The 24,121-nt window shown below is 41.3% G+C and overlaps 2 protein-coding genes across 4 annotated transcripts; one reads left to right on the plus strand and one right to left on the minus strand.

Annotated features, from left to right (window-relative positions):
* Window positions 1–277: 277 nt before the first annotated feature.
* On the minus strand, window positions 278–1,997 carry RPS23 (ribosomal protein S23). Its single transcript, XM_052700553.1, has 4 exons — window positions 1,905–1,997; window positions 1,506–1,665; window positions 872–992; window positions 278–472 (listed from the first exon to the last, which is right to left on the minus strand). Exons 1-4 carry the CDS (start codon window positions 1,906–1,908, stop codon window positions 326–328), a joined length of 432 nt encoding a protein of 143 aa, XP_052556513.1. The 5' UTR covers window positions 1,909–1,997; the 3' UTR covers window positions 278–325.
* Window positions 1,998–2,088: 91 nt separating this feature from the next.
* Window positions 2,089–22,469, plus strand: LOC128089286 (V-type proton ATPase subunit S1-like protein). 3 transcript variants are annotated; one of them, XM_052700543.1, is made up of 9 exons: window positions 2,089–4,287; window positions 5,936–6,324; window positions 6,737–7,093; window positions 12,641–12,681; window positions 13,718–13,779; window positions 15,396–15,637; window positions 18,997–19,047; window positions 20,295–20,538; window positions 21,802–22,469. In XM_052700543.1, the coding sequence occupies exons 3-9, from the start codon at window positions 6,966–6,968 to the stop codon at window positions 22,102–22,104; spliced, it is 1,071 nt and encodes a 356-aa protein (XP_052556503.1). In that variant the 5' UTR covers window positions 2,089–4,287; window positions 5,936–6,324; window positions 6,737–6,965; the 3' UTR covers window positions 22,105–22,469. The 3 variants fall into 3 exon arrangements, with proteins under 3 accessions (XP_052556503.1, XP_052556502.1, XP_052556504.1); XM_052700542.1 differs by having other exon boundaries at window positions 2,089–6,324; XM_052700544.1 differs by lacking the exons at window positions 2,089–4,287; window positions 5,936–6,324; window positions 12,641–12,681 and having other exon boundaries at window positions 6,971–7,093.
* The last annotated feature ends 1,652 nt before the right edge of the window (window positions 22,470–24,121 follow it).

The raw sequence follows: 24,121 nt of genomic DNA on the forward strand, positions 1-24,121 counted from the left end.
CATGAAGGCTCTGACAACTGGAAGGAGACCCAAAACATAATTTCAAACTATGAAGTAAATCTCTGAATTTCCAGGCAAACAGCTGCTGTGGAGTAAACTTGGAAACTTTTGAGCTAACATGCTGGTTTTAAGAATGCTCTGGCTGTCTTCTTTCATTCAACAGCAAAGCATGTGCTACATTAAGGGAAAACCTATTGCAACAAAGGGCAGTGTACCCTGCCTGTGAGAGACCCATTGCTTGCAAAATACTCTGAATCTTAAATAAAGAGATAGAAACTTTTCCAATCAAAAATTTTATTGATATTCTTGGCAAGTTAATAGAAATTTATGATCTTGGTCTCTCTTTCTTGCCCTTGTACAAGGCCAACAGAGAAACATTGGCTACTTTGACAACCTTGAAGCGAACTCCAGGAATGTCACCAACAGCGTGACCCTTCCGACCAAAACCAGCAACCAGCACTTCATCATTTTCCTGCAATGAAAAAACATGCAGTTACAAAGCTATCAACAACAAGCCTGCCCAGATATCTGAAAGAATCTGCAATAAATCTGAGCCCTAGTACAAACTTGCTAGGGAAAGGACAAGAAATACTGAAGGCTTTCAATGGGCACACAGATTAATATCCCCTTCAGTGTTTTGGAGAGAGTAATATTACTTAGCTTGCAGCAGGAACACTGAAAACTGTCTTTGCCAACAAAATGGAAAGTATGAAATTGCCTCTGACGTCTTCTGCCTCCCTCTTCAGCTACCACATTAAGATACACACTGTTCAGAATGACATGAAACCTTGTCTAACCATCAGCTAAGTCCATCTGTTCTGTGTTTCTTTACCTTAACACACGTATCAGTCAGTTCCTGGGTATCACTCACCTCAATGAAGTTCAGGCAGCCATCGTTGGGAACAAAGGCTGTTATTTTTTTGCCATTCTTAATGAGTTGGACTCTCACGCACTTCCTGATAGCAGAGTTGGGCTGTTTAGCTTCTACTCCACTAAAATGAAAACACATGAAAACACATCAACAAAAAAATTATTTCATGAGCTAGCAGACTCTCACTGCACCACAGCATATTACTAAATTTTTTTACGTTCGGGCTGGACATGTATTTCAAAACAGAAAGGTATCACTGATGCATGTAGAACTACTCAGTACTAAAGCTTAATTACATAACTACCTCTTCTCCTACATATCCTAATTCAGGAAATAAAGCTGAAAAATAAGAAGCCCTTAGGTTTTAGCTGTAAGAAACAAAAAATCCCACCATCCACCCCTACATTAGGTCAGTAAGAACATACTGCTTCATTTCTTAAACGACGTTTATTAACCTAGCAAAATAAAGCAGCAATAACAGACGTCCTAGAGCTCGCTAACACTACGTGCTGTATAACAAAATTCACGAATTAGAAGAGCTTATGCTGGCTGCTTCCCCGCGGCCCCTTCCCGAGGCCTGGTGCCTCCCCGTGCCCGCCGCCCCCCGGCCCCGCAGCAGCGCAGGCTGACGCACACTTTCTCCAGGACGATCCCCTTGGCGTGGGACGCGCCGCCAAACGGGTTGGCCTTCAGCGCCGTGCCCAGGTGAGCCTTCTTGTACTGCTTGTCGTGCCACTTCTGGTCGCGGCGGTGGCTGCGCAGCTTGCGAGCGGTGCGGAGACCACGACACTTCCCTGCGGGAGGCGGGACGGAAAGGTGAGGAGGCGCTCCGAGGCCCAGCCGCCCCGCTGCTGCCCGGCCACGCGGAGTGAAATGGCCACGCCGCCGTGGTTCCGTGGAAGCGGCGCGGCCAGGGCCATCAGGCTCAGAGATAAATGAAGGAACCAGCCCCCCAACCTCGCCGCCGCCGCCGCGCCGCCCCGACCCCTTCAGCCCAGGCCCCGGGCCCCCAGCCCTGCCCAACAGCGCTCACCCATCCTGCCACCGTGACTGCCGAGAGCAAAAGGAAGCGCCCCGCCCGCTGTGCGCCGCCTAGTCGCGCTCGCGAGGACCCCCGCGGGCTGCCCGCGCCGCGCCTGACTGAAAACAGCCGGCAGGCGCGGGGCGACCTCGCCGGGCGGGGCGGCCCTGAGCCGCCTGAGGCGGAGCGTGATCGCTTTGGGTTTGTGCAGAGCCGGCGGTGGTCGTTAGGGAGCCCCGGTCCGATAGTTTAAAGAGATTAAATTCGTAAGGATGTTTTAAAGTCTTACAGAGGATCAGGACTAATTAAGTGTATAAAAGCCGTTAGGAAGGAAATTGTGACGGAGCGTACTGAAGCAAACGATGGCCTTCGATGCGTTATTAAGGGAATTGCTCGGTAACGCGCCAAGGCTTAGGTGTCATCTGCGACGGGGACGCAGAGCTGCGCCGCCTCTTCCCGAGGAGCTGGCGACCGCCCGGCCCCAAGGGGGCGCTGTGAGCTCGCCGGCTCGCGGGCGGGCGCCGCCATTTTGCCGCTGTGAATAGGCGGGGGGAGGCCCCCGTGTGCCTGGCGCCTTTGTGCTCCGCGGCGTGCTCGCGGGGAGCTGAGGGTCCGTTCCGCTTGCTCCATGCGCTAGGGTGTGGGGACTTCCCTTCGCCGTGGTAGATCAGTGCTGTGGCACAGACTGCTCTATTTTTTTTTTTTCTTTTTTTTTTTTTCACCCCCGTATACTCATAGGATCGTAGAGTGACTTGGATTGGAAGACGTGTTAGAGCCCACTCAGTTCCAACTCTTCGTTGTGGGCACGTTGCCCTCCCCCCAGATGAGGCTGCCCAGGACCCCATCCAACCTGAGGCCTTTAGGGGTGGGGTGCCATAGCCCCATGGCAGCTGTGCCAGGGCCTCAGCACTCTCACTGTGGAGTTTTCTCATAAGATCTAACCTAATCTGTAATCGCTGTGTGGTGTAGATTGTTGAAAAGCACATAGGCAAATTAGTTGCCAAGAGGAGATTTTGCTGAAACTGGGATAAACTCTAGATAAAGGTAATTTTTTTGCCCATACTTTTGTTGTATTTCAGGAATCAATCCATTGTAGCTGTTTGTGAATCAGAGGAACACCTTATCTTAGTCTACAAAAATACTAATGGTTTCTGCAGTGTTTGTACAGTTGCTTATATGTCATACTTCATTATTTTGTTAGGCGTGTTACTTTAAAAAGCTGTTCTGATCACAGTGACCTGATACGTCATCTGAAGGTAAACTGTGTTGAAAATAAATTGTGCCATTGTCTGCCTGAGGAGATGCCCTCCGACGAGATAAATTACCCATGTTTAAAATTATGTGTGCACTCTCGTTCGTTGCATGCAAACTCACTGCGTACATAATCACTGCAGCATGAGGCAGAACAGCTGTCATCTCTAGGCCTCCATCAACATTTATGTAATCATCTTCTTTGACAGAAGGCTTGCTGAACTGTGGTGACACACTTGGGGGTGTGTGGAAGGCCAGGAATGCTGATTGGCTTACCTATCGGTCTTTGATTTTTTTGCTTCACAACCCACATGAAACTCTGAATCCTTCTCTGCATTGCCAACTGCTTTCTTAACTACCTTTTCTGCAAGATAAATCCCAAACAATAAGAGCAGTAAGAGCAGATCCAAAAAGAGGCACAATGAGATCTGTGTCTTCCCTCTGACTGCTATTCATTTTGCAGCAGAGGTGTTTGAAATACCACGTTGCTAAGAAATAAATGAGTGATAGCAGCTTAATCATCCCAAGGAGAAGTTTTGCTTGAAGAGTAATCCTAAGCAGTATCTTATTGTCAGATGGAGAAATCATGACAATAAAACAGTATTTTATTTTTCTTATTTGAAATAGTAGCCAGTCAGCCCACCATAGTCCTTCTTGCGAGATGCAGACAAAACCGTTATTGTTATTCCCCTAGGAAGTTTGTTGGATGCATTTATGGAACTGAATGCAACCTTGTGTGTTCCATAAAACAGAATTTGGGTTTTGCACATGATCCCTTGTTCACCCTTTGTCCACTGAGTATGTATATATTTGCAGATTAAGGTACATTTGATTAAGCTTTGCTTGTCTGTGTGATTTCAACATAAAACATGCAAATATACACAGTAGCTTGTCAACCAAATCACAAGAGCTCATCTAATCAAGACTCCTGCATAGAGGCTCCATTCAAAAAGTTTCCTTTACAGGCTTCATAGAAATTTTGTTGCAGAGTTGGATGTTTGTCATAATTCTTCACCGGAACAAAGTGTATGCATAGGATGGCTTCTTTGCTTTCAGTTTAGTCTTTTTTTTCTTGAAGTTCAACCAAAAGGAACCTTTTTAAGAATAGCATAGAATGCTTTATATTATCAGCAAATGCCAAGAGGTAAGGAAAGACTTCTCTTCATTCCTTCTCTCAGTTTGTCAAGTGATGACTGCTAGTTAGTGAGTTCCTATAAGCATCTGCTAGTAGTATGTAGTGAGAAAGTCAGAATATTTTCATATTGGTTTAACTATGTTAGCGGTTTGGCATTATGTGTTCTATTAGTTGTCTGAAAAGAACCTTATGTCTGAGCACACTCATATGTACTTTTCTCCTCTCTCTGTGAAACATGGACTGAAAAAGCATTTTCTCTGTAAGATTGGAAGCCCCACAGAAATATGCTGGCAGAAGAACAATTAAATATACATTCTGTTGACAGAGAATGGACTTTTCATTGAATTCAGCCTATAGAGATTTAGTTTAGCTGTGGTCTGCCAAGTCTTGTTGATACCATTTTATCTCCCTTTCTCACCTCAGAGGACACACAGTTTGTTAGTCTGTGCAGCAAGAATTTGTATTTCAGCATTTTTCTTTCTTAGCATTTGCTCCTGTACCAGTGAAAAATGAACATGTACAAAATACCCACATGTGTGAAATCCAAGGTACAAATAGGAAGACTGCATTTTTATTTAAAAACAAAACAAACAAGCAAAAAAAAAAAAAAAAAAAAAAAAAAAAAAAGCTAAAAAACTCAAAAACTTGTTTAAAAGGAACTATGTTCAGGGATACTAGAGAATTTAACATCCTTTATTTTTTGTGGCTTACTAATTTTTAGAAATGTGTGTGACACTTCTGCCTCCTTTCATGATTTCATAAAGTTCGCAGCCACTTCTCTTTACTGGTGTATTTATTCTGCATTTGGCATCAGAAATTTCTGGTTTTTCATGGAAAATGTTGAGCTTATTGTCCCTTGTTCATTATTTTTCACTGCTCTCACCTCATTTTTCATGTGAGGATTCTCGTAAGTATTTAGATTCCACCTTAAATTGGATAGAAGCAGCATGGCTCTGGACAAGCTGTTGAGAGATTTTTAAGATTAGTGAGTAGTCTCTGTATCCCTGAAAGAGAAATTAAGATGGGAAATCCTTTTGAATAGTTGCAGTGCTAAAGCCCCTATCTTAATCTTGTATCTGGAATGCAATAGACAGGAGCTCTTAATCAGTGAAGTAGGTCTTATTCTGTGATCACATCAGTGGGTAGCTTACATTAGCTGCCACACAAGGCATTAACGTGCCTTAAGGTTGGGTGTAGATTGGGTATTGGTTGGGTATGGTGTATGAACATTAATACACAGATGCATAAAGGCAGCTGTTGGCTGCAACTGGTTGTGGCTATCTCCTGCCTGGTTATTTAAGTGGACGTGGCTGCAAATGTGAGCTGAGCGCTGGTCTGAACTGCCTCTCAAGACTGATCTTTCAAGAGTGGGCTGCCGATGCCGAAAGCTACACTAAAAAGGCATTTCTGTCAGAGGTTTTTTCTCAATTTGATCACCAGTCGTAGCTGTGCTCATGACTGAGGCCAGACCGAATGTGAGCAGGTGGAAGAGCACGGTTTTGACAGTGGATCCAGAAGAAAGCACCCTTACTTCAGCTTTCCCTGTGTAGATGCTTTGATTACAAGTTGCTGTTAGTGAGTTTATGTAAAGAAAGCGCATGGACGGTAGGTTTGAGAAATCATTGTGCCCTACCCTCCTCTTACCCCGCACAGATAGAACTGCAGTCATAGAACCATAGAATTATTGAGGTTGGAAAAGACTACTGAGATCATTGAGTCCAACACTTCAGCCCATCCGCGCCGTGCCCACGAACTGTGTCCATCCACGCCATGTCTCCATGTTTCCTGAAGACTTCCAGGAACAGTGACTCCAACCACCACCCTGGGCAGCCTGTTCCAACGCCCAACCGCTCTTCCAGTGAGGGCATTTTTCCTAATGTCCAACTTGGAAGTCCGTTCTGTTGAGTCACATGAGGACAGAGGTCTTGTAGAAGCAGGTGTCCTCGTCAGAACAACCTGATCCAGCCTGTGCTACGTGTGGACCCTGGTGCCTCAGTCTGACAGTTCCCAAACGGAGGTGCTGTCATTCTGTGGACATCTGGCAATGTTAGTTCTGCTTTGCGTTGTCTGTGGGTATGTAAACATCTAACCAGAGAGGCGGGTGCACACAAATTGAGTGAAACTGAAGTTAACCAACTCTGAATGTTTGACTTCTGAGCTAAGTCTAATTCCCCATCAGTAAAATGGAGCTAGCACTAGTACTGTAAAGGTATTGTAAATCTTCTTTAGAATACAAATAATCCTTATTAAATTATACAGATAGGAAAATTTATGAGCTGTTTGGAAACATAATTTTACCCTTCTGTAAGGCTTAGATAACAAGCTGCTCAGTGCAGCTTTAGTGTAGTCAGAGCTTGTAGAACCAACCTTTTTTTTTTCTTTCTTTTTTTCTCCTTCTTCTTTCTCTCTTTTTTTTTTTTTTTTTTTTCCCTCTTTCTTTTTTTTTTCTTCCTGAAAGACATCTCGCACATCCCAGTACATTTTCCCCCCAAACCAATGATCTTTCGCAGGGACATGGGCCGTGCCTGCTGTCGGTGCATGCAGTCAGTGTACGTGTGAACACAGGAACACAGAGACTTTCTCCCGCCGGGTACCAGAGCAGAGACGGCTCTCGTTGGCTGCATCTGCTGTCCATCACACCGCCGGGCGTGCGGGGCCGCGCAGCCCTCCCCAGCCCAGAGGAGCGAATGTGCTCGGTGTGGAGGCATCGGCCCTTCTCCATGGAAAGAAACGCCGCACTTAAGTTGTTCGTTCTGTTCTCGTGTCTGGGCTTCGCAGCAGCTGTGGAACAAACGCTAGCCACAGTGGATGGCAGGTGAGTGATGGAGCGCTTGCTGACTTGGTGAAGTTGGGTGCGTGTGTTGAAGGGGGACCTTCAGTGGTGTGTGTCGTGTGGAAGATCTTGCTGTGGTTTGGAATGTCAGGGCATGATTTCAGTTCTCCTCTCAGAGAACAGCTGGGGTGAATGTAGAAATTAGTAGAAATTTTGAAGCCTACGCCGTGTAAGAAAACAACTTTAAAACAATTCTATGTGTAACACTAAAAATGGTTTTAAAATGAATGTTTTCTGAGCATCTGTCTTACATTTAATGATTCTCTTGCTCATAACTCTCTTGCTTTGACTTTCCCTGGCCTTTTTCTACTTCATTCTTTTATTCTTTTATTTTATTTGTTTATTTATTTATTTTTATTTTTATTTAAGAAATAGAATAGCAGGAAGGGTGTGAAAACTACTCCATGAAACATGCATGCTAAAATATTCTACTTGTGCAGAAACGTGAATTCAGCATTGCTAAAAAGTCTTACGGTTAAGAAATTGGAAGGAATTTGGATTCATTGCTGTTTATTGTGTCATTTTTTAACTTAGTGAAGTATTAATAGGAAGCCCAAATTAAAAGAAAGAGGACTTTCTAATGCCAAGCATTATAAAAGTATAAAGAGCCTAAACTGTATGTTGAATCATGTCCCCAAGTCACTAGTAGCAAATATCAAATATGCTGATGAAGATCACTGCTGGCAAGAAGGACATGTGGTGATTTGCTTAAGCTTGTATTACGAGAGCTGGTAGTCAGTTACCAGTAAGTGCTACAGCATGTTTTCATTTAAATAGCTTACTTCTTGTTCTACTCTGCCAGTTTTCAGATTTGTTGGTGCCTTCTTAAAATGATTGCACTTCCTTGCTATCAGATCAAAATTTGAGACAAGAGAGTGAAACATTGCATGAACTTTATTCTAATAAAAGTTAGGAACTGTAGTTGTGCTTCTATTGCTGTTGAATTGAATGGGAATTCAACTTTTGCATTCAGTGGAGGTGAGATCATACCTATAATTCACCAGACTTTCTGCGAGTTCAGTTTTGTTATTGGTATTCAAAACTATAATTTTTTGTAGGTCCTAACTCTATAAAAGTACAGATCAAACAATACTCAGTGCAAAATAAAATAATTATGTAAATCTGTCTCCCTATGTTCCATCACAAATAGAGCTACCCAAATGTGACACTAAATATTTAAAATCTGTAAAGAGATGCAGGCTTTGTAGATTTTTTTAATGATATAATTTCAGCAGATATATTCTAAATTTAATTACAGTTTTTGTTAGGTACATTTCTTAGGAGGAACTGGATTTTACTTTGAATGTGACTCACAATTATGATTTAATAACTGTGGAGATACTACATATGAACAGCATCCCTGGGACTACAATCTGGCTGTTGCTGCCAGCTGCTCAGTAAGCATTCCTCTCCTTTGGTCATTATAATTTCATATTTAATGAGTGGGAAGGTTCACATTATTTTTCAGATAAATACTTCATAAGTGATTGAGACCAGTTTTGCAGTCAGTGAGGTAGTCTGCATCTGCACAACGCGAGCGAGTGATGATTGGAGTAAATACTGCAGCGGAGTATATTTTGGCACCTGATGCAGTTTGTGAGAGCAGTGATATGAAAAGTAAACGACAGCCTTTGTATTGCTTCACCTGAAACATTGTAAGCTGATAGCATGAAAAGTATGGCCTCCACACTTGATTATTTTTGCATTCCAGGTTATTTATTTTGATCACTTCAGCGGCCAAAAGGCCGCTCGCATGAGAGTCTTCAAGGGGTGGAATATACATGAACATTTTAGATACAAAGTTAGACTTTATTATCTTATGTAGATGGATAAGGTTGTCTGATAAGAGGGAATTTACACTTCTTTATTCTTATAATCTTATTTAATTGGGTTTTACATAGTGATTAGTCATCCCAGTGCTTTGTATTAGGGCTAAGCCAATTTCATGTGGGCTCCTGACACACTAAGAATGATAAGTTCAACATACAGCATATTGCCTGCGTATGTCTGGGCTAGTTATTTCTGAATTGGTAAAGAAATACGTTAGTCCTCACATCATACACTGTATGTGCTCCTGAATTTGAAATTACTGTAGGGCAGAATGGCTGAAAAAGAATTACGTTTTTATAAGTCATGTGTATGTTTTTGTTTGCTAAAAAGATTTGCTCTTACTGATTCGCAGCCCCTCTATTGACAGTTTTGCAGGCAGTGGAGAAGAAAGCTCCAGGGCTAGCTAGAGGTAGTTTCCTTTCTCCCCTTACTGTAGTTAATGTTTTGTGTATACAAGCAAATATGTGCTCTTATTTCACCATTAACTTTTCCCATTATTTCTTACAATGCTTTCATCTTATGAGGGCAAAAGCAACTGGCTGCCAGAAATCACCTCTCAATTGGTCTTGGCTGAAAGGGCCTCTGATTTGACACTGGGATGTGTCAAATTGAAGGCCACCTGTTTCTGTCACAGATGACATGCTTCCATGAAACCTCAGGGTTATAAATGTCAAATGCAGTTGATGGACCTGATAAAACTGTCAGATTTTTTCTGTTCAGAGAAACGGAGGCGATCCTTACCATATACCACTGTCTGTGCCACAGAAGTTGGGCTGTAGTGAGACAAAGCAAACCCTTTAGTCGGGTTTCACATGGTAGGCAGCTGGCATTGCTGGTGAGCAGGGTAAGAAAAAGTTGTACTGAGGTGGAGGCGTTCTGCTCCTTTGCCTCTGCCTGCAAGTGTGTGAGAAGACTGCCATGTGGCTGAGAGCATTTGTCATACTGTGGTACTTAGCGGTGATTCCTGGGTCGCGCTCTATACTGCGTTCCTCATGCAAGCATGAATATTTCATCAGCTGTGCACATTCATCTATATTTGAATATCTTTGTGCTGGAAAAAGCAATTTGGCCTTCAGGAGTAGCATGGCTATGCATTGCTGTGGTTTATTGCATGTGAAGTGAAGGCGTCAGACTGCATTGTCACAGACTTCAGCCTGAGCCTCACAGTCTATGTGGAGGGCATTTGTATCTGTGTTCAAGGTATAACCTGCGGAGTTTTTTGTCACGAGTATGCTGCCTCATATGTTCATTCGTTCTTTGTTCTCCTGAGGGCTTGATATTGCTTATCAATTAGTATTCCTTTAGGTGAACCACTTGGCATGGCCGTGGTATTAGCATTATCCCAGATGGGAGATAAGTAATGACTTTCTTATCAACATTCGTAATACCATAACCAACCATTTCTCTTTCGGACCAACATAAAAACCTCTCAGTGATGAAATTAACTGAATTATGCAATTTCACTTGTCTCCTCACATCCTAGTTTTAGTCTACTTGCTTCAGCATGGCAGTTTCCAAATGGAATAATGGGCCTTGAGCTTTTAACTAAGCATATGCAAAGAAGCTAAGTGTATAACTAACAAATATATATAGACACAACCAAATATAACTAGAGTTAGTATCTAAATAATTCACATCAATTTCTTTTTGGTGTGCCTCATTTTTATAGCTCTTACTAAGAAAAAATGCCCAGATGATCTACTGCCTTCTCTGTCCCAAAGGCACAATCCATCCTGAAAAACAGAGAGAGGAAATTACCGTTGGGCCCAAATGACACAGCCTGTGCTCCTAGTCAGTAAAGAAGCTTAGAGAGAGCTTTGTCTGGTCAAGACAACAAAATTAAATCTATTATGGTCATATCTTGAGACTGCCAGTTTTTGTTCCTTGCACTGGACTCTTGGAGATGCTGAAGTCTGCTGTGTGATCTAACCATGTCTTTCTGGTGCAGGTTGGGCCAGAGTGAGTCTTGGGTTAAGGGCGGTTGATGTATACGTCCAGTACATGCATCTCAGTGGGATCCTATTGAAGTTACAGTAAACAAATTTGCTTTGGAATTATGCTCTGGATTGTTTAGGTTCAGTAGATACAGCAAAACTACTTTGCTTCTGCTCCTTTCTTGTGAAGCAGTGGTTTAAAAGAACTATCCTAGCACTAACACCTGGCTCAGAAACGTGGTGAGAATGGCTGAAAGTGCACCATCTTTTTGAAGTCTGTGGGATTTAACAGCTCTTGACTGGAGGAAGAGCTGGGCTCACTTTGTTTAATTAAAACTGCCAAACTGATTTTGAACAATGTTATCTATATTGAACTTCTTATAAGATCTTTTTGGCTCATTCAGCTCAGATTAGAATCACTGCATTGTGCTGCAGATCGTAGCTGTCTTTTTGTACTGTGTCATATTTTCTCTGGGGACTGTTTTCTGTTTTATTGCCTTGGTTGCTAAAGGGACTGAGCGACCTGTATGGTCAGGAGCAGAGCTGCTCATCAGGCCTGGTGTTTGGTGACAAAGTGACAAGCTGGGGTATGAACTCCCCTCACTTTTCTCTGTTTTGCCTTCTGGGTTTGAGGAGTTTGCAGGGGTGCACAACAGGTCTATCCTTGACAGCACAGAGTATGTCTATGAAAAAATGCTTTTGCTAGGGAGGCGCTGATCACAAGAAGGAGCCTCTTGCCCTTCCAAACCATGAGTGTAAACAAGATGTTATGTGTGAGATGATAGAATAATAGAATTGTTAAGGCTGGAAAAAACTTCTAAGATTATCCAGTCCAACCATCAACCCGCCTCCAACATGCTCATCACCCATGTCCCTCAGTGCCACATCTGCCCTCTTCTTTTGAACACTTCCAGGGACAGTGACTCCACCGTTTCCCTGGGCAGCCTGTTCCAATACCTCATCACTCTTTCTGAGAAGAAATTTTTTCCTAATGTCCAGCTTGGACCTACCCTGGTGCAACTTGAGGCCTTTCCTTCTTGTCCTATCACTGTTACATGGGAGAAGGGGCCACTCGCCACCTTGCTACACCCTTCTCTCAAGGAGTTGTAGAGGGCAATAAGGGCTTCCCCAAGCATCCTTTTCTCCAGATTGAATAAACCCAGTTCCCTCAGTGCTCCCCCAGATCATGTACTCCGGACCCCTCACTAGCTTCACTGCCCTTCTCTGGACGTACTCCAGAGCCTTGATGACTTTCTTGTACTGAGGGGCCCAAAACTGAACACAGTACTTGAGATGCGGCCTCAGCAGAGCAGAGTTCAGGGGGATGATCACCTCCCTGCTCCTGCTGGCTGCACTAGTTCTGATACAAGCCAGGATGCTATTGGTCTTGGCCCTCTGGGCATTCTGCTGGCTCATGGAGTTACATGGGTACAGTTTTGAGTGAGCCAGGTGCAGAAGGATCAAATTCCCTTGCTGCCAGAACTGCTTAGACATGATAGAAATGGATTTCAAGGCTGCTCTGTTCCTTCTACATGAGTTTATGATGCTGTGTCTCACACCATTCTGCCGCTAAGATGAAGACATTTAAGTTGGTATCGCTCTTGCTCATTGTCCTTACACTGTTCTGGTCTTTGCATGCGTCTTTTCAAGTATTTTTTTATTGTGAATGTTATACTGAATGAAACATAGCAGCAGGAACTCTTCCTAATGAACCTGTTGGAGACTTCAGATGCTGTAAAGTAAATATTTTTCTCTTCTCTTCTAGTTCACATGTAGTTTCAGATCAAGATTCTCTGCAAAGAACTGGTAAGGCTTTCAGTGGGCTAAATGCCTGGATGCTGGCTTTGACAGAGCAGCTGTAAAAAATCTTCATTCCCAGGAGTTGCTCCTTCTGGTATTGCTGACTGTTTTGTCAAATGTTCCATTAAAACGTATCTACCCTTAACAGATATCCTTTAAGGGATTTGCCTGGTTAAAACAATCATGTATTAATTGACTTTGAAATATAGTGAGAATATAGAACAAAGAAGTCTTCTTTTTTTTTTTCTTTCTTTCTTTCTTTGTTGTCTTTTTTTTTTTTAAACCAGATGAAAACAGAGCTAAGTGTTTGAAGGGTGAAGATATGAGAAAGTCTGTGAAGCGAGTTCACTCCTACAAATCTTTACTGTCCTGACAGTGAAGATAGACAGGCCATCTGTTTGTCACAGGTTCCCATCTCTGTCCCCTGCAGGGAAAGAAACTCCTACACAGGCTCTTGCCTTGTAATTCAACACACACACTTTGAAAATAGCTTGTTGCATAAAGAAAAAGTAAGGGTTTATTAAGTGTGAGATGTATACACATGTATACATGGATACACAGGCTCTTGCCTTGTAATTCAACACACACACTTTGAAAATAGCTTGTTGCATAAAGAAAAAGTAAGGGTTTATTAAGTGTGAGATGTATACACATGTATACATGGATACACAGGCTCTTGCCTTGTAATTCAACACACACACTTTGAAAATAGCTTGTTGCATAAAGAAAAAGTAAGGGTTTATTAAGTGTGAGATGTATACACATGTATACATGGATAGGCTAAATCCTGTCATTTTTGGCCACTGGAGTTCTTCCCAGCTAGGATGGCAAAATATTCACTGAATAGGAGACTTTATTTTATGAGCAAGGTAAACTAAAACATAAGATGGATGTTGAAGGTGATATTTGCATCGAGACACATATTTGCCAAAACAAAATAAGAGATTTTGTTCAAGGCTACTTGTGCCAGAATGTGCAAGATTATGGTTGTACAATGAGTGGATGCATTCTGTGTGGGTTCATAACACACTTTTATCTGCAGGTCGACGCTATGATGGTGGTGTGAAGCCAAAATTGAATGTAAATCAAGTGGCAATTGCACAGGTAATGCTTGCAGGAACTGTATTGGAAAAGCTTTGTCTTCTTTTTTTTTTTTTTTTTTTCCTTCAGAAACATGCTGAGATCTTTTAACTTAAATTATTGAATAAAATAGTCTATTATTTACAGGAAATAGCCAACAAAATTCTGAGTCATTATGGTGTGCTACTGATTTCCAACATGCATTTCAGTGTCTCTGCTTTTCTAAGTAGTGAGGTAAGGCTTCATTGCTGGTGCTGTCACTGGGCTCAGGCACAGGGTTGTTCTAGAAGAACCAAATTGTACTCCTCCTCTTCTGTACAATTGCATTTGACTGCAGAGCCCAGTATTTTGCTTGGTACAAAAAAAATATCTGAAGCAAAACTGATTGTTTAAATTCCATCAGTATTTTCTGAGTCCACTCTGTGGGTCTTGTCAGAAATGAAGAGGAAAAGGCTCCACTATCAAAAACCATGCAGGTGATGCATTCTAATGTAAATACGTTGTTTATAAAATTTATTTTATTGGTAATTCTGAGAATACAGCCTTATTACTTATCCAAATAACATTCATAGTCAGTGTTTCTTGCTGATCTTACCTTGCTTTCTGCTTGTTGCTGTGAGTACTTACTAATTTTAATTCCTAAAGCAGCCTTGTGCTATATGTGAGGTCAAGTATCAAAAGGGTCTTTCAGGGTCTGAGCTGGGAGATGTGATTTGCTAATCTTAACAGCAAAAAAAAAACCCATCTCTTTAAGCCAAGACAAAGCTTTGGGGCTTAACCGTGTCCCTTCTGGAGCCTGATAAGGTGCTGTTTGTGACTGAGACTTAGAAAGAATACCTGCTTTGTTTTTGTTCATGCTTTGAATTTGCTGAATGTGAAACAGCCATGAAGACGTTACATGCATTATTATGTTTAGATGGGATGCATGCATAGTTGAAAAAGAGCTAAAATCTGTAAATCTTAAAATACGAAAATGACAAATTTTGAAATCCTTTCTGAACCCTAACTTACTGTCTCACTTCATATAATCTCACAGTCAAATTGTCTTTCTTTGGTGCAGAGGGGATAGGATTTTTTCTCTGACTTCTTTTGAGAACATGGTGGAAGCTGCAGTTCCCAGCGTTTAATGTTATGAACTGCTGATTCTGTAAAAGCAGAAATCCACACTGAGCCATGATACAGGCCCAACTGTCTAAGGTCAATTTAAAGTTGATTTTTTTTTTCCCACCTTTAGAGCTGCCTAAATTGTTTTTGGTATGGTAGGCTGTATGCTTTGCCGCAGCTGAGTCCTAGAGAGCCTTTTGCAGGGGTGAGCAGCTTGTGATTGCTTCATCTTCTTGTATTGGGCTGAGGTGGGATAAAAAAATGTCAGTTACTCTAATAATACTTCTGTAGAGTGACTAGAAAAACAACTTTAGCTTATATTAGCTATCTTGCCAGTTGTGTTGGAGCTAAAGGTCTGTATGGTACATTGCCCAGTGTTGGGAGGGGTGAGACAGGTAAGTCTGTGCATTCCTACCTCAGTACTGCTGCAGCTAAGACCTGGCTCTAGCAATGCTTTCCAAGTGGTTACCTTATTGTAGGATGGAGAATGTCTCTTGCAGTACCCTCCTTTTGATATTTATGTTATGATCCTTCAGGTTGTCAGCTACAACTTGAGCAGAAAGGAGCAGCTGGAAAGACCATCCTGGAGGCCATTCACCCCCAGCCACTACAGCCCTCTCAATGTCACAGTTAATGGCATCCCTTGCATTCTCTTCTGGGCCAAGAGGATCATGATTAAGTTTGAAAACCACACACAGCTGGATTTGACAGAGAAGACATTTGGTGTCCATGCAACAGTGGATGTTGGAGATTCAAACTGCAGTGAAGACAATGCAATGTAAGATGTCAGTGAAATAGTACCAGATAACAAGTCTAGTAAGTAAATATTGAAGAAACAAACCTCGGAATATGTAGTATAGAGCCCCAGTACATCAAGGCGCATTGCAGCCAGCAAAGCAGTGTGCATTAGATGCTTTCAGATAAATGCTTCATACAGCATATAGACATACATGTCTATCTTCATCTTCACTAATGTCAGTCCTTGTGGCCAGCCAGTTTCCCATTAGTATCTGTGAGATTGGAGCTATTGATCTCTTCAGTATCGAGCTATTTTCAGTAGTTTTTTGGGAAAATGAATAATGGGCCCTATGCTAAATGTCAGGATTTAGAGGCTGGCTGTATGCGACTTTGGGTGGTGGACTACTTACTTCCACATAGGATATGTGCCATTATTGTTTACAGCATAAAGATGCACTTATGTATTTAGGGAGACTTAAGTAGCCCCTTGTTGCAGAATGTGATTTACGAATTGCTGATTCTTAAAGGTGGAATAACTACAGGTTTGCATACTATTCTGGCATGAATTACTAGGATGAACAGTTCATTCCCTTGCTCCTACCAGTTAACCTAACTGGATCCCAAATCCTCCCATTCCATAGCCATACTAGGAAGGTATGCATTTTTTTAATATCCTAGAGATGTTTCCACAGCTTTTTTTATTGGAGAGGTGTTCCACCCTCTGAGCATCCTTGTGGCCTCTTCAGGACCCATTTCAACAGATCCATGTATTCTTTGTGCTAGGAGCCCCAGGGCTGAACAGGGTGCTCAAGGTAGGATCTCTTGAAAGTGGTGTAGACAGGGACAATCAGCTCCCTCAACCTGCCAGCGACACCTTTTGTTTTTAGTGCAGCTCAGGACACAGTTGATGTTTTTTGCTGCAAGTGCACATTACTCGTTCCTGTTCACTTTTTCATTCACCAGTACTCCTAAGTACTGCAGGGAGTACTCTCAAGTGGCTCCTAAGCCACTCATCTTCTGACCTGTATTCATAATTGAGATTGTTCTGACCCAGCTGCAGAACTCTGCACTTACCCTTGTTGAATTCCAGGAGGTTCACATAGGCATCCAGGTCCCTCAAGCCTGTCCAAGTCCCTCTTGATGGCATCCTGTCCCTCTGATGTGATGCAGTGAGCTGACTGCATTGGAATGAACTCCCAGAGCAGTGGTCATGGCACCGAGCTGCTGGAGTTTAAGAAGCGTCTGGACAATGCTCTCAGTCATGCAGTCTGATCTTTCTGTGGTGCCAGGAGTTGGACTTGTTGATCTTTATGGAACCCTTTCAACTTGGGGTATCCTATGATGCTGTGATTGGTGTCATCTGCACACTTGCTGGGAGTGCACTCAGTCTCATTGTCTATGTCACCAGCAAAGATGTTTAATAATACCAAACTCAATATGGACCTCTGAGGAGCACCCTTTATCACTACCTGGACATGGAGCCACTGACTTCAACTCCTTGAGTGCGACCAGCTAGCCAATTCCACTGAGTGGCTCATTTGTCAACTCTATGTTGCTTTCATTTAGAGACAAAGATGTCATGTGGTACAATGTCAAATGCTTTGTAGGTAGAAGATGTCAGTTGTTCTTCCCTTATCCAGCAATGCTGTAAACACTCATATGAGGTCGCAGTTTGCCCTTAGTGAACCCATGGTTGGTGGCAACCAACATTTCTTTGTTTTCCACGTACCTTAATGTAGTTTCTTGGAGGATCTGCTCCATGGTCTTGCCAGGCACGGTCTCCCCAGGCATGGTCTCCCCAGAGGGGAGAGTGATTGGCCTCTACTTCCTGGGTCTTCCTTTTTTCTCTTTTTAAAAATTAGGGCTACGTTTCCCCTTTTCCAGTCACTGGGAATTTCACCCGACTACCATGGCTTATCAGATATGATGGATAGTGGCTTACCAACTTAGTGGATTATCTGTCTGAGTGCTCACATGATGAATTGTCCTGTTTTTCTCACCCAGAGAAGCCCCTTAAACTTCTCTTGTCTGACGCCTTCTTTGCTAAGACAATCCTGTGCTGTGGTTTTGGATTAGCTTCATAATAGCTTTATACTGCCTGATCAATGCAAAGTAGCTGGAGCCAGGACCTGGCTACAAACGCATATGCATTTACTGTGTAAATTTAATATAATAAACTAGAGGGTGGTTTGTTGGTTTGGTTTTTATGTACCAATTCCTGGATCAAGCAACTAAATTCATGTCTTATTTGCCAGTGTCTAATCTTCTTTTGTGATGTGTCTATCCTTGGACTATGATATGCCTTTGTAATAAAACAAGGAAAGGTGTAGTTATGGAGGAGAAGGCAACCCACTTGTGGCCCTCGATGGCTAGTAATGTGGCTCCACGTGATCAGAACCTTTTAATGTTGTTACATGATTTGTAGTGGTAATTTTTATGAGTTGTGTATAGTTCAAGCATGGACTGTGTGGGTAACAACAAAGTGCTGCAGAAGGGTGGGTTCAGTGCAGCTGGCTCCGCCTCTTGTGCCCACCACACATATTTAATCAAATTGCAAGCTGTGTTTCAATTGCGCACCTGGGTGAATACAATGCAGTGATTGCAGGTAATGTGTTGACCTACCTACATATGTATGTCCCTGTGAAGAAATGCACTTTTTGTTATTGAGTTGTTATGTAAGTTTACTCAATGATTCAACTGGCTTGTATCATCTTGTACAATAATTTAATACATATTCGCTGTGGAAGAAGTGTCCAGAATACTCATTCGGTGCTGACAAGTTCTGCAATTTTCAGCATCTGAAGAAGCTCACAAAAAGTATAAAATAGTTTGCAGTATGTTTCTGATTAGTTTTGTATGTGCTAGGGCCTTTCACTTTAGTTGCCTGTGATGACTGCACAGAAGCTTTGTAGAGCTACCTCACAGCCAGTGTATTTATGTTGCTGTACAGAGGCATATGTGTAAAATTCGAATTTCCATACTATCTGCTTTTATTATACTCTAGAACCTAAAAAGATGAGGATTACATGCCTATCTACATGTAGCTCTTTTTAATGACATGTATAGGTTACACTTGACCAATACATGTATTACAAATCAGCCTTTTGACTTGAAAAGGTGAGCATAGATCAAATGCACCTAATTATCAACTGAGGATGAAACAGCGGGATTTAAATATCTTGTGTTCTTTGTGGAAAGTCTAGGCCTCATTCAAATTAACATATAAGCTACAGGATTTCAGTGGAGGGAGATCTAATAATTGCAGGCTTTTTTCTACAGATTTTAAAGGTATACTGAGTAAAAGACTGTCTGTAACTGTGCTTAATTTTCTATGCTGTTTTTTCTCTTAAGACTTTTGAAGTTTTTGTCTAGCCTGACATTACTTACTTTTTGACTTAGGCTTTCTCTGAAGTTTGGTGATATTGGAAATCTAAAGGGTCTTGTTATTAGGTAAGTATTATGATAAAGAGTAATATTACACAATCAAAGATACAAATAGTATCTTTGGTATGCAATTATTTGTGTGATTTTTTGGGGGGAGAGATGGAAAAAATGATGTAATAGAACTGCTGATATGGTGAGCTAGTGGCAGGTGTCCCTGTCCTTGGCAGAGGGCTCAGAACTAGATTATCTTCAATTATCTTCTTTCCAACCCAAACATTTTATGATACTGTGATATAATGAAGACATTTGCATTTAACAGAGCTGTCATTTTCAGCTGTATTATTTGCCTATTGTATTTTCTTACAGCATTTTTTTCTTCTATGTTGAATTCTCTATGCATGAGAAAAGTTCATGTCATCTCATTTGAGTAGTCTCAGATATTTCTTAGACTCTGCTGATTAGCTAACTTTTTGTTTGCAAATTTTGTTGAAAAAAACTGATAGTGTAGGCTGCATAGGCATCAGACTGTGACCTACTTCATGTTTGCTTCTTGGTGACCAAAGAAAACAGCATTTCCTGGTAAATAATTTTTGTATGTGGTGGTATTTTACCAAGACTCCATGCATAAATTGAGTGTATACTGGATCATATTGATTTAGCCTTTTTTCTTCCACATCTATGCACTCTTATTAATTTACTGTGTCATGACTAAAGTTAAAATAGGTAAGCATCTCAGAGTATGTAACAAACCTGTAGTGTTCTCTGTGAAGCCTGAGGAACTGTAAGAAACAACAGTACACAGCACTAACAAAAGAAAAGTTTACCTTTTCCATTACAACAATTTAGTACATTTGGAATGAGAAACACATTTCACATATGAAGTGTTATCATTGATGTCTATAAAATCTATACTGTTTTCTTGTGAATTGCATCACATCTCAAAGTGATCACTGGAGTCTTCAGGAAGTGCCTTACAGGCATATGAGCATATGTATCAGCAGACCAAGGTTTGACAGACTTCCTCTGTTGTTGCTGGAAGTGAATACCAACGTTGGATACAGATTTCTTTTTTTTTTTTTTTTTTTGAAAATCTCTTGCTGCTCTCCTCACTGTGGGGAAGAGCAACAAAATCATTTAGCTACAGTACTGAAGAACCACAAATTATTTTCCAGACTTATGAGAGCTTGCAGTAATATAAATGGAGGAAATTGATAATATTGGTTGGTCTTCTAAGATTATCAGATGTGGACCTAATAGTTTCAACTCTAAGACTTGCTATTGTATTCTTCTTTTTTCCCATAAAATATTTTCAGATTGTTACTAACAACCAGCTATTACCAGCTGTCTGTTCAGAACTGGTTCAGCTTACAGAGACTGCAGCTTATTTACAACCACTCCGTACAAGCAACGTTTAATGCAACAAGAATATATGCACCAGCAAGTTACTCCTTCCACTGTGAACACGTGAGCAGCTTGCAGAGATATGATGCCCTCCTGATACCGAGCTCTGCAAATGATGTTTCAAAGCTCTGGGAAGTTACTTTCATTGATTTCCAGGTAATGCTGTTGAATTAGGCCAAATGGATTCCAAAGGTAGACTGATGGGAAATTCTGTACTTGAGTTCCAAGAAAGTATTATAATCTCCTGTGTACAATTTGTCTAACCTCCACAGAACTTTAAACAAATTAAATGCAAATGGACATTTAAATTACTGTAGTCATTCTCCTGTCAAGGAAATGTAGAGCTATGTAGCTTTTCTGTAGTGTCTTGCTTGTGTTTCCTCTTAATAAGTAAAATTAACTGTCGATATTAGATGTCTCTGAGTTGGACTCTTAAAACCAATCATCAAGGTTGGGATTCATCTAACTCAATTTTTGAAGACAAGAAATGTTAACGTTGTGCTCTGGTTACAGTCACCCCAGTCTGCCTCTAAAGCCAGTGGATAACTCTTCTGACTCATCCTGAGTCCTTATTATAGGATGAGATTAATCATCAGCTGAGAGTGCCTATTATTTCTGAATTTGGCAATAGTTGATTCTAAAATGTCTCGGCTTGGATATTTTGCTTTTAGATACCTAAGTTTTAGGGGATGAATCCCAGCCAAATTGCCGAATAGCCCTGATTGCACTGAGTACTTCTACTCCGCCTCATCATCAGTACTTTTTTTTTTGCGAGGGTAAAGCTGAACAATATAAGAAGTAAATGCAGTGACACGGGACTTCTTTTAGTCCCCATTTGGTAAATGTCCAAGGACCCATCTTAGTGAAGCAGTCAACTCTGTGAATGCCAGTGTGGTGAACTTCACACTGGAACTGAAGCCACAAGTAAAACTTGTCCTGGCCATAGGTGAATGCACCTTCTTGTAGTTGGGCTGATTCGTTACCAGGTATTGCTGCTTGAATCTGGCCATGAAAATCTAATACTAGGGTAGGCAGTTATGCATGTTTTGTGCATTGAAATTTGTGCAGTTTGAAACAGAGTCTAGAAATTCTTAGCAAATGTTACTGGAAATGCACTGTACCAGAAAGGTACCACGCTTACAATTAAATGTGACCAAAGTATTGAGAGTGATCGTGGAAGATTTTGTTTCAAATATGAACTGCAAATCCTTTGGGCAACAGAGTGATGCAGATCAGAATAACTTTTGGTTTCCAGAAGACTGACCTGGATAAGCTCACTATGAACTCCAGATACCACTGCAAGATTTAATTTTTTAAGATGATGATACTAAATCAAAAACTTTCAGTGGCACCAGAGCAACTTCACAAAATTGTTTGCAAAGATTTTACTTAATATGAGCCCTTTTGTTCTCTTTGTAGATTCAAGGTTTTAACATTCAAGAAGGACATTTTGCCTATGCCAAAGATTGTGCATCCTTTTTCTCTCCAGCAATTCTTATGGGGTTGGTTATGTCGCTGATTCTGCTGCTGGTTCTCGCCTATACTCTTCATATGTTGATCCACCTGAAGTCTCTTGACAGGCATCAAGAGTGCAAAGCTTCTCCTGCTTATTTTGCACAAATGAAAGACAGTGACATGGCAGATGAGAAAGAGCCACTGAGAAGTAGTGGAAATGAATCCTATGAACTTACAAGCCAGCAGTTTTGTAAAATCTATATTTAGCAGCATGTTGTATCTGTCTCAGTGGAACAATGAAAGTGGTATTTTTTTTCTACTGGCCTCGTTCTGTGCAGTTTGTGCAAATTTTTCACCAACCAATGAAAAGAAAAATAGATAATAGACTGTTTATTTAATTTATCGTGTTATTTATTGATAGCCATCTCAAAGTTTCCTTTGAAAGCAGGACAAGAGAAAAAGATTCCAGTGTGAATAACAGATACAATGTGATAGGAGTTTATTACTGTAGTACAAGACCAAAATGCATACCTTTGCAGCCAGCTTACTGATTTCTGAAGAGAAGAATCACTAATGGAATTTTTTTGAAGTCAAATAAAGAGATAAAAAATAATAAAAAAAAATCTCTTGGCTCATTCTTACAGAAAATGAGAGTTTTCTTGGTTTTGTAATTGCTTTGACTGTATCCTAACAAAATAGCATCTGTGTATTTTCATTATATTTAATTCAGGCATTCCAAGTTACACCCTTCCTCTTTGTCTGCATGTACTCCTTCTTCAGAGCCACTTAAGCTACGTATTACACACTACACTGATAAACAGTGATAGTTGTGGTACAGAGGCATCTTGATACTTTTCTATAAGCTGGAGGCTTACCATAAAGATCTGCTGGGAGAGGAGCAGACATCTGGTCAAAGGCTTATCCTTAACTTCCCAGCTCAACTTTATGCCAAAAGAAGGATTATGAGCATTATGCCCTATAATTCTAGATTTTGATTCTTCTCTATCAAATCTCTTTAGTTTTCCAATATTTTACCTAAATGGAGAATACCTAATGCTAAAATGGAAAATACATGCAAACATAGTGGAATTGGAAGCTCCCCAGCATCAAAAAGAATTTCCAGAATGTTAGAAAATCTTCTGCAAAAGCAGATTTAATAATCAAATGCTTTTATTTTAAATAACAGAGCTAGCTAATTGTTTATGGTCTTTTTAACCTATCCTGCAATGCTCTTTAAGCATCCTGAGAGATGTCCAAAGAGCTCTTACTTACTAGCACAGATGACACAGAGACCAGACATGAAGTATTTAGGGAAGCACTTCAGAGGAAAATAATCATCATCTTTGAACTGTAACCAGATGTAGGAGATAAGCTTCTGGGGACTTGGCAGGACTGCCTGTGGCCAATCTCATAAAGTGTTTCATAAAGGATACAAGCAAAAACAGGAGTACCTGGGAATCCGACTGAGAATGAGATTTGGGGCTGCGAATAAAGTGTCCATGGCATTCTGCATGAGATGGTTAACACTCACTGGCATGGTTCTCCCTTCCTTAAACACCGCAGTGACAGACGCAGGTTGATGGCAAAGTTAGAAGGAGCTCAGCGTGTCAGTGCTGAATAGGTGATGTTCCCCAGAGCTGAGAGAACTCTTGTGCCTGTGGTCTGCTTTCCCATCAGGCAGTGAAAAACTGACATCATCAGTGGCAGCCTGACCTTCAAAATTACCTCCTTCCGCAGTGTTCTCCTGTCCACATGATGCCCGTGTGTCAGCACAGAATGCCGGTGCAGAATTAAAGATGGGGATGTGTGTGTGCTTTCTGCTGTGAGGCACTTGGGCAAGGTAGATGACTTTGTGGAGGCTATGTGCAAGGCAGACTTCATGGAAGAGAATGCAAAGAATAAAAAACAGCAAAAGAAGGCAAAAAACATCTCAACTTTTTCAAAATGATGTCAGAATTGCAGTTACACTTAGTGTGCCGGGTGATGGAGTACAATTAGTGGTTATCTCCTCTCTGCTGGGACTTCTCACCTGGCAGTGAAAATGCTCAGGATCATCACATTTCAACCTGTGTGCTAGTAATAGTCAGGAAGGGTGATAAATACACCAATTGAATTAGATGGACAAGAAATATGATGCTCAGGAATGAGGAACCATATATTTGTAAAGAGTTAATGATGTTTTAGTGAAGAAGCAGAACGAGAATCAAAAATCATCAGTATAAAACTGAGCACCATGATTGAAAAAGGTAAAACCTGGATTTCTGCATTCCTGATAGGCTGTTTT

This window comes from Tympanuchus pallidicinctus, unplaced genomic scaffold (assembly GCF_026119805.1).
Source record: "Tympanuchus pallidicinctus isolate F22 unplaced genomic scaffold, pur_lepc_1.0 scaffold4, whole genome shotgun sequence".
Lineage (NCBI taxonomy): Eukaryota > Metazoa > Chordata > Aves > Galliformes > Phasianidae > Tympanuchus > Tympanuchus pallidicinctus.